The 10,387-nt window shown below is 61.9% G+C and overlaps 1 protein-coding gene across 1 annotated transcript in view; it reads right to left on the bottom strand.

Annotated features, from left to right (window-relative positions):
- Positions 1-6,300: 6,300 nt before the first annotated feature.
- SCN2B (sodium channel, voltage gated, type II beta subunit) overlaps positions 6,301-10,387 on the bottom strand; it is a 16,620-nt gene continuing 12,533 nt past the window's right edge. The window contains exon 4 of the mRNA XM_005856797.2: positions 6,301-9,750. Coding sequence (XP_005856859.1) covers positions 9,551-9,750 — 200 coding nt within the window. The 3' untranslated portion in view covers positions 6,301-9,550. The remainder of the gene's footprint in view (positions 9,751-10,387) is intronic.

Genomic DNA, 10,387 nt, shown 5'->3' with positions numbered 1-10,387 from the left:
AGTCCTCTGCTGCCGGCTAGCCGTGCCCCGGCGCGCACAGCACCTGGCGGCGTCCGCTGCGCACACACATACTCAGCAGCGCAGGACCCTGGGCGCCTGGTGGGTGAGGTGAGGAGAGAAGCACATCCGCTGACACACACAGAACACTCGCTCGGCCCCAGCACTCATTAACGACAGCTTTTCTTACTATTCGCCTCCTCTCTCTCATCCCACACCCTCCAGGCCCTTTCAGGCGGACACAAGCCCACCCCACAGCCCTGCCCACGGCATCAGCCTTGCTACGGGGCAGGGGTTGGGAGGGTGAAGGGAGGCCAAGCCTGTCCCCCTTTGCAGTCTTGCCTGAAGGCCTGGGACGCGAGGCCCTGGCTGGAGGGCCAAGGATGAAAGTTAGAGGGGGCCTGTTTTGGAAAGAAGTTCCCAGGGGGCCTAGCTTCTCATTTCTACCCTCTCCCCGCCGGTTTCTCACTGAATGGGGCTCGCCACTTCTCACCCCACTGGGTAAAGATGGAGACGGTGAAGGGGCCTGAGTGTAAGAGGCCGCCTGGGGAGGAGCAGGACTGGGTAGGAGGCAGGGGCAGGAGCTGGCCTCTGATGTGCCATAGTCACCTTTGGGCAAATGAGAGTGAATCCCCTGCTGTCGTTTTAACCCTGAGGCGGGAGCTGCAAGGGCCGCTCTCAGTAAGCGGAGAGGGTGTTTAAACGTCTGCCCTGGCCTGGGCGTCCTCTCGTCAGCACCCCACGCCATGCTTGCACGCCTTCCGGAACAGGCTCATCACTGCAGGGAAGCTTCCGTCCGATCAATATGTGTCTGCCGGCCAGCCCGACCGTCTCCCCTTGGCGCCACCGGGCGAGGCGAAGCCCTCTGCCCCCGGCTGCAGCCCCAGCCCCGCACTGACCCACAGCTCTGGTGCCCGCTTCCCCTCCGGGTGGGACACACCCTCCGGATCTGCCCACAGGAGCGACCCTCAGGCTGTGGAGGCAAACAGTCCCGTCCCTGGGCCACCGGGTCATGGGGAGCCTGGTGCAGTGGAGAAGCAGAGGCAGCTGTGGTTGGGATAAAGGTGACTTTGCCATTGTGACCAGGGAAGGCCTGTCCCCGGAGCCCCAAGTACCAAGATGAGTGTCCAGTGTCCACTGCCCGCTCTCCCCTGACACCTCCTGGGCTCTCAAGGTCATTGCTGCCAGAGAAAAGGAAAAGCTGCTTTTCCAAGCTCCCCACCCCCACGCCCACCTCATCTCTTCCCACCACGTCCTTCACCATCACGTCTTCCTCTCTTTTCTAGCCAAGTCCTCTGAGCTTGCAGGGGGTGGCTCCCGGCAAGGTTAATCTGTTTAGGACCAAATCCACATGCCAAGTCCAGATGTGGTTCTCAGCTGGCCTGCCTTGCCCACAGCCCTCTGGGCTTTTACCCCCTGGGCAGCCGAGCCTGTCCCGGAGGTGGCAGCGCCCTGACATCAGCAGCCGCAGGCGGCCAGGCCTGTCCGGAACCAGCGGCTTCGGGTGTGGTGAGCGGTCTGGGGGGCAAGGCCACAGGCGCCCTGAGAGGGTTCCTGCAGAACCTGCCAGCAGGGACCGTCTGTGCCCCCAACATGTCAACAGCGGAAGGCGGGGCCTAGGGGGGCTCCTGCCTCTGCATCCAGCTGCCCAGCTCACATCCCAGCAGGCGCTGCCCTGCCTCCTCTCACCTGAAGGTTGTTGTTTTTAAATATATTTTTATTATTTCAGAGAGGGAGGGAGAGAAAGAGAGAGCTAGAAACATCAATGATGAGAGAGAATCATGGATCGGCTGCCTCCTGCACGCCCCCCACTGGGGATGGAGCCCGCAACCCGGGCATGTGCCTTGGTGTGGCTCAGTGGAGAGAGCGTCAGGCTGCAGACCAAAAGGTCTCGGGTCTGATTCCAGTCAAGGGCATGTATCTTGGTTGCAGGCTCCTCCCCTGGCCTGGGCCCTGGTCAGGGCTCGTGCAGGGTGTGTTCCTCTCACATTGATGTTTCTCTCTGTCTCTCTCTCTCTTCCACTCTCTCTAAAAACCAATGGAAAAATATCCTCGGGTGAGGATTAACAAAAATAAATACATTTTTTTAAAAAGGAGTTGGAGGTGGCACGGCCTGCAGCCGAGGAGGAGGGGGGGGGGACAGGGAGACAGCCAGCCAGCAGCCCAGAGGCTTTGACAGGCCTCGGACGCTGAGCAGGAGCAGGGCCCCGAGGGCCGGGGTGGGACCTCAGGGGCCTCCTGAGAGGCTGAGCCTCTGCTTCCAAACACCGCCTGGTGGGTGAGGTGAGGAGAGAAGCACATCCGCTGACACACACAGAACACTCGCTCGGCCCCAGCACTCATTAACGACAGCTTTTCTTACTATTCGCCTCCTCTCTCTCATCCCACACCCTCCAGGCCCTTTCAGGCGGACACAAGCCCACCCCACAGCCCTGCCCACGGCATCAGCCTTGCTACGGGGCAGGGGTTGGGAGGGTGAAGGGAGGCCAAGCCTGTCCCCCTTTGCAGTCTTGCCTGAAGGCCTGGGACGCGAGGCCCTGGCTGGAGGGCCAAGGATGAAAGTTAGAGGGGGCCTGTTTTGGAAAGAAGTTCCCAGGGGGCCTAGCTTCTCATTTCTACCCTCTCCCCGCCGGTTTCTCACTGAATGGGGCTCGCCACTTCTCACCCCACTGGGTAAAGATGGAGACGGTGAAGGGGCCTGAGTGTAAGAGGCCGCCTGGGGAGGAGCAGGACTGGGTAGGAGGCAGGGGCAGGAGCTGGCCTCTGATGTGCCATAGTCACCTTTGGGCAAATGAGAGTGAATCCCCTGCTGTCGTTTTAACCCTGAGGCGGGAGCTGCAAGGGCCGCTCTCAGTAAGCGGAGAGGGTGTTTAAACGTCTGCCCTGGCCTGGGCGTCCTCTCGTCAGCACCCCACGCCATGCTTGCACGCCTTCCGGAACAGGCTCATCACTGCAGGGAAGCTTCCGTCCGATCAATATGTGTCTGCCGGCCAGCCCGACCGTCTCCCCTTGGCGCCACCGGGCGAGGCGAAGCCCTCTGCCCCCGGCTGCAGCCCCAGCCCCGCACTGACCCACAGCTCTGGTGCCCGCTTCCCCTCCGGGTGGGACACACCCTCCGGATCTGCCCACAGGAGCGACCCTCAGGCTGTGGAGGCAAACAGTCCCGTCCCTGGGCCACCGGGTCATGGGGAGCCTGGTGCAGTGGAGAAGCAGAGGCAGCTGTGGTTGGGATAAAGGTGACTTTGCCATTGTGACCAGGGAAGGCCTGTCCCCGGAGCCCCAAGTACCAAGATGAGTGTCCAGTGTCCACTGCCCGCTCTCCCCTGACACCTCCTGGGCTCTCAAGGTCATTGCTGCCAGAGAAAAGGAAAAGCTGCTTTTCCAAGCTCCCCACCCCCACGCCCACCTCATCTCTTCCCACCACGTCCTTCACCATCACGTCTTCCTCTCTTTTCTAGCCAAGTCCTCTGAGCTTGCAGGGGGTGGCTCCCGGCAAGGTTAATCTGTTTAGGACCAAATCCACATGCCAAGTCCAGATGTGGTTCTCAGCTGGCCTGCCTTGCCCACAGCCCTCTGGGCTTTTACCCCCTGGGCAGCCGAGCCTGTCCCGGAGGTGGCAGCGCCCTGACATCAGCAGCCGCAGGCGGCCAGGCCTGTCCGGAACCAGCGGCTTCGGGTGTGGTGAGCGGTCTGGGGGGCAAGGCCACAGGCGCCCTGAGAGGGTTCCTGCAGAACCTGCCAGCAGGGACCGTCTGTGCCCCCAACATGTCAACAGCGGAAGGCGGGGCCTAGGGGGGCTCCTGCCTCTGCATCCAGCTGCCCAGCTCACATCCCAGCAGGCGCTGCCCTGCCTCCTCTCACCTGAAGGTTGTTGTTTTTAAATATATTTTTATTATTTCAGAGAGGGAGGGAGAGAAAGAGAGAGCTAGAAACATCAATGATGAGAGAGAATCATGGATCGGCTGCCTCCTGCACGCCCCCCACTGGGGATGGAGCCCGCAACCCGGGCATGTGCCTTGACCTGGAATCGAGCCATGACCTCCTGGTTCATAGGTCAGTGCTCAACCACTGAGCCACGCTGGCTGGGCCACCTGAAGACTTTTAGTCACTCCCCCTCCCCCCCCAGATGGGAGGAAAACGATGCCCTAAAGAGGGACCCGGTTCAGACCAACCCTGTCAGACGTGGGAATGGGACCGGGAACTGGAGCTCGCAGACGGGGGTCTCCCCGCCTGTGGCCATCAGGTCAGCCTGGCGAAGGCCCCTGCCTGGGGCAGCAACGCATCTGTCCAGGCTCGTCAGTGGCCAGCTGTGTGAGCTTGGGAGGACCACTCTCTCTCTCTGCACCTCACCTTTAAAAGCAGCCCTTGCAGGCGGCGTGGGGGGCTCTTCTAGTTAAACTCAGGCCCTGCTGGGGGGGGCGGGGGGGAGCAGGTGCCAGGGCTGGTGTGAGCTGAGCGTGTGCTAGGCCCAGATGAGTGTGGGCTGTGGAAGAAGAGCTGCTCTGGAGCCTGATGGGAGAGCCTGTCTTTGTCCTTGACTCATCACGCGGCTGTGAGCAGGTCACTTCCTGTTCTAGCCCTGTGTTCCCTCCAGGAAGATCAGGAGGCGGGGCCAGGTGGTCCCTGGGGCTCCTCTGACTCTGAGGTTATGAAGATCTCCTTTCCCACCCTCGCCTCGGCCTGACGCCCTGAGAGCCCAGGGACCCTGAGAGCCCAGGAGTGCAGACTCCAGGTCCATGCAGCCGGCAGTGCTTGCGAGGCCCTGCTGAGCCTGCAGGGGGCGCCAGGGGGACGTGAAGGAGCAGTGGAATTGGGAGGCGCTTGTCCAGGCACCCCCACCTCAGCTGGGGGACACAGACAGCCGGTGACCAGTGGATGCTGAGCCTTAGAGTGGAGCTAGCCCTTCCCCCACCAGGCGGCTGGTTCTGCAGCCAGAACTCCTCCTCCAGGCCCCAAGCAGGCTGGACCCAAGAACATGGGTTTAGGGGCGATGCCTGAGCCGAAGCCAGCCCTCCCGGAAGCCAGCCCAGCGCCAAAGTGTCCTCCCAAGTGTCCTGGGGGCAAAGCCCCAGGATGAGAAAGATGCTGCCTCTACCCCAGAAGCACCGGCAGAAGCCCAGTGCTTCTGCGGCTCAGGCCTCGCCCCCGGCCTGTTTCCCTGTCTGCTCAGCAGAAAGCACCCTGTCTGACAGCCCATTTTTGGCGGCTCCACAGGGCAAACACCTTTTATTTATTTTTAATTTTTTAAAATATATATTTTATTGAGGGAGAGGGAGAGAGAAATAGAAACATCAATGATGAGAATCATTGATCAGCTGCCTTCTGCACGCCCCACACTGAGGATTGAGCCCGCAACCCGGGCATGTGCCCTGACTGGAATCAAACCGTGACCCCCTGGGTTCATAGGTCAACGCTCAACCGCTGAGCCACGGCGGCTGGGCCAGACGCCTTTTCACACCAAGGTAACCGTGGCTCCGTCAGAGACCGGCCGCCGCTGTTGAGCCTGCCACTTCCTTCCTGGCCTCTCTGTCGGCCGGAGCAGTAACCCTCGCAGCATCAGGACTCTCCATGTCAGGTCCTCCTGGAATGTTCTAGAATGCACCCGCCGCTAGCCACTGGCCAAGGCCTCTCAGAGGTGACAGTGAACAGGAGAAATGCAGGAACCGACCCCGTCAGCACTACCTTACCCTGCAGAGTTGCGACTTTTCTCATCTGGCAAGTGTGTGTGTGTGTGTGTGTGTGTGAAAGAGAAAGTGCAAAGAGCTATAAGAACAGGGACCAAGAGAGAGAAAGACTGAGTGTGTCTGCAATAGTGGCACCAGGGTTGACTCTGGCCCTGAGCTGGGGGCTGGCCCAGCAGCACATCAGCAGGGTAGGGCGGCGGCTTTTTTTACTTGCTTGTGGAGCTGCACGGGGCAGACTCTGACCAGCTGTCATCTATCTTCCCTGAGTCCAGAGCAAGCAAAAGAGGCTCTGCAAGCGGGGGCAGGAAGGGTGACCCCTCTGCTCAGAGAAAGAATAGACACATCAGTGCACCAGGCAGTCTTGGGGGGGCGTGAAAGATGGTCGTCGTCCCAGGAATAACCGAGAGCCCCCCGAGAAGTGGTGGCACAGGGGAGGCAAGGGGGCAGGAGCGAAGCCCCTGTCAGGTCAGCAGGAGGAGCCCCGAGCTGCGTCCCGGGTGGGATGGGGCAATGGCAGCAGCTGACCAGGAAAGCGGCCCAAGGGTCAGTGTCGGGATCCTGGCAAAGCCTCCACATACCCGGCTCCGCCCGCCCAGAAAAAAGCCACACTCACGGGAAGTTCAGGGAAGATGATCTGTTTATTGTCGCAATCGATCCACCCAAGAGGACGAGCTGCGGGACTCAGGCTGCTCCAAAAAGCAGACGCGCCGCCAGCCGGGCCACAGGGCACCGTGCGAGCTGCTCGCCACCACCTCACCCACCCACCGTGGGGCCCGTGGAACCTTGAAGTGCGCCAGTAGCTGAGTTTTCCCCTCCAAGTGCGCAAAGAGCAGGAAACGCATTCCATCACTTGCCTTTCGTGAATTAACTCAAAACACTGAGAAATGATTGTTTCCCTCCCCAGCGTTGCTTTTGGGGTGGACGTAGTGAGAGGTGTGATCTGTGTATTTGTCTATATAATATGCCTACACCTATAGAGACTGTAAAATGCATCAGCAGGCTTTAATAAAGAAGACGTCCGCGAGAGGCACAGCGGGGGACGCGGCTGTCTGTCCTTAGAACAGAAGCAGGAAGGAGAATTTCTTGATTCATCACCCGTTCCAACTGCCCCGGCCACTCCTATGACCAGGCTGTCCTGTGGACCTGGCCGGCATTTGCGATTGTCCACCTGCCTGCCCTGGCCTCGGAAGCACTGCGGTCCAGCCCTCCCTGGTGACCGATGGAGCGCGGGTGGGAGCAGTCCACACCTAGGGCAGCGGATACATCCAAAGCCAGTTCCAAGGCCCCGAGAGGCGTGTCAGTCCTGAATGATTGTGCTTTGTTCTTTAAGCTAAGTCCCGGTCGGCCGGCCCTTCTCTCCTTATGACGGCCCTTCATTAGGGAGAAGAGACAGATGGGGGTTCGGAGAGCAGGAAAGGGGGCAGTGGAGAAACCAGCGGACTAACCCCAGCAGCGCGCAGGGAGGGGACATGCAGCCACAGGGGGCCTGGGGCCCACAGAGCAGAGGAAGAAACCTCTCGCTGGCCTGAAGGACAGCAAGGGGGAGAGCAGGCGGCGGGAACCTCGGGTTCCCACCTCCACTCACAGGAGCTGGCTTGTCCCCAACCTCAGTGCCCGGAGGCGGCTCTGGGAGACTCGTGGAGGGGGTCCTAAGGGGCTGGAGGATAAAGTGCCTATCAGGGTGGGCGCCTGGGGCAAAGGTGGTTCCGGCCCATCCCCCTCTGCTCGGCCCTGAGGCCATGGAGAAGACTGGCCCTCCCTGGGCCCCCAGACATCCTGGGCTACGTTATGGGGAGTTGGGATTCCTTAGAATAAACCCAGGGAACCTGACAATGGTTCTCGGAATGTGATGAGTCCTGGAAAAGGGGAAGTCCCGGCCCAGCACAGATCCTCACTCATCCAGGAGAGGGGCCTCGAGAGGTGGCCCAAAAGCGACGTCTGCGGACTGAAGAAGCATCCCGCCACCCCTGGTCCCAGCGGCACCAGGCGCCCACCCACCTCCCCCCTCTCGGCTGGTTGGCTTGAAAGATGGGCCATGCCGCCTGCCCCGGGCCTTCTGGGGGCTTAGCCCACCCCGTTGGCAGTGTGTTGATTGGCAGTTAGGTACTGAGCAGAAGAGTTAGAATTTCCCGGTGGGCTGGACCCACCCCACCCAGGACGCACCGGGCTGGTGGCCCACACCCCCTGTGCCCGGCCCCCAGCCCCCTTCCCTGGACTCTCTTCCTTCTTCCCTAACTCCAGCCCTGGCAGCAGCGGCTGCACAAATGGAATTAGATGCACAACAACAATTAATCTTGCCCCCCCACCCCCACCTGTGCTGGCCTGGCGGCTCCCAGCTCCGTATGGCTTTGTGTACAACACCAGCACCTACACAGGCCTGGCACACAGCAGATACTCAGTAAACGGATGTTAAATGGAAGTGAATTAAACTGAGCCTCCCAGATGCTCACTCCCCTGATTGGCCATCTGACGGGCAGAGGCAGAGAGTGGTCCCTGAGACTGTCACTGTCCTGTCCCCACCCCTCCCCCAGGCTCCTTCCCACCCTGAGCTCTGCCTCCCTGAGTCTGCACAGGACCTGGGCTCCCGGGACCCCAGGAGGAGGCCCACCTGGGGCAGGGGAGGGGCATGCCAGCGGCTCTGTCCTCATTCCCACACCCCACCCCTGCCACGGGCATCCCCCCACCCCTGCCGCGGGCATCCCCTCTCGGGGGGAGGAGCAGGGCACCCCCTCCCCTCCTCTCCCGCCAGGACAACAATGGCTGTTCATTCAAACTGGAGGTTGGCAGCCAGAGGAGGTGACAGGGCCCTCACTCCGTCCGCCTGAGCCTCAATTTCCCTGTGTGCAGTAGGAGTGATGTGGCTCGTTGGCCTCTGAGGGTCTCCCAAGGCCTCTCACCTCGTCTCCCTCTCCTGAGATTCCCCTCAATGTGAGTAACGTGGAGGGAGATTGGCTCCCACAGACGCCCCTTCTTCCCCAGGAGCCACTGAGGGAGGTGCAGCCCAGCTCTAGACCGGACGTGGCCGTGGTCACGGCTCACCTCACGCCTCCCTCAGGCCTTCCCTTCGCTCCAGTGGAGCCCGAGGAAACTGCTGGGGGCCTGGGATGGGCTGTGAGGCCGGTCCCTCACCCTGCGCCCTGGGCCCAGCTCACTGGCGCCCCCTCCCCATCCCTCCACTCATTGACATGTGCCTCCTGCTGGTGGGCACTCTGGTGGCAGGAAATGACCACCACCTGGAGCACACGCCCGCCCGTGACCGTGACTGACCGTGACCAGCTCCTGGCCCTTCCGTACTGTTCTCACCAAAACCCCCAGCATCACAGCCAACAGAAACCACCAGTTTCAGAGTTCATCCACGGAGGAGAGGGCGGAGCTGGGCTCCCGGACCGGCGTCTCCACTCGCCTCCATCTCGGCTTCCCTTCGATGCCCTTGCTCGTGCCCACTCCGGTCTCCAGGAGCCATCAGCACCCAGCCTGCAGGGCTGGCCGCAGGAGCACACAGCTCAGGGAAGCCCCGCCACCCACAGGTGCCTCTGAAGCTGCCCCCAGATGAGTCCCGTGAGAGCAGGCAGACCGCTGGACCCCTCCTCAACTCCCCCCCCCCGCCCCCTGGGGCGCTCACACGGCCTCCCCTCCTCTCAGGGGCAGCAGGACCCCTTCTCCCTCCTCCAGGGCCCTCACACCCCATACTCCACGGCGGGTTTCTCCCATGAGAGAGGTGGGTGACTGGTGCAGTGGGGGACAGAGTGAGGGGTTGGGGGGCGCAGGCCGGCCCTGGGACCTGGTCCAAGAGAAGCACACACCGAGGCGGGGGGCACACTGTACAGGAGAGCGGGGGCGGGGATGGGGTGCGGGGGCGCCGGCCGCCGCTACTTGGCACCGTCCTCAGCGTGGCCCTCGCCGTCCGTCTTGCCCTCCTCCTCTGTCTTCAGGTCATCGGTGCTCAGCTTCTGCTCCTTCTTCCTCCTCACACACTTCACCACCATCAGCACCAAGATGACCACGGCCAGGAAGCCTCCGACCGAGGCGCCCACGACCACGGCCACCGTGGAGTCCCGCTCGGGGGGCTCTGGGGGAGAACAGGAGACAGATGCTGAGGGCCAGGCTGCAAGGGAGCCGCCCTCTGTGCCCTGCTCCCAGGGTGCGGGCCGTCCCAACTCTCCTCTCCTCCGTGGGGAGAACTGGAGTCAGAGCCAAATCCGCCCAGGCCATTGGCCTCTGAGCCCCGCCCCGGATCCCAGGGCCCCTGACAGCCCAGGGCCGCAGGAGGAGGCGGGAGGGGAGGGCATGGACTTGGAGGTCAAGCAGACCCCAGTGGGAGCCCTGGCTGTATCTGTGGAGAGCTGATCTTAGATGATTCCTCTCCGCCTCTCTGCCTCCGCACTTATAAAACAGCAGCTCCTCCCTAAGGCCTCCTGAGGGTGAATGAGCGGCTGCAGCTAGAGTTCCGTCCTGGACCTGAGACACATCAAGTCCCAATCGGTGGAAGCTGCTAGAAGGATTCTGAAGATCCTGATCCTGATTGACAGCATCATAAGGACTCTCGGAATCACGCTCCCAGGTCCCTAAGGACTGGAGGGAAGAGAGCAGGTGCTGGGACCACCCTCAGCTGCGGCTCCCCAGGCGCCCGCTGCGGGACAGACTCCCAGGGGCCTCCCCTGGGCAGCAGGTGAGAGTAACGGCCAGGACCAGCCAGGGGCCTGCCG

The sequence above is a fragment of the Myotis brandtii genome, unplaced genomic scaffold (assembly GCF_000412655.1).
Source record: "Myotis brandtii unplaced genomic scaffold, ASM41265v1 scaffold105, whole genome shotgun sequence".
Taxonomy (NCBI): Eukaryota; Metazoa; Chordata; class Mammalia; order Chiroptera; family Vespertilionidae; genus Myotis; species Myotis brandtii.
Note: the sequence above shows the minus strand (reverse complement) of the source record. Positions and strands in the feature narration are given on the sequence as shown.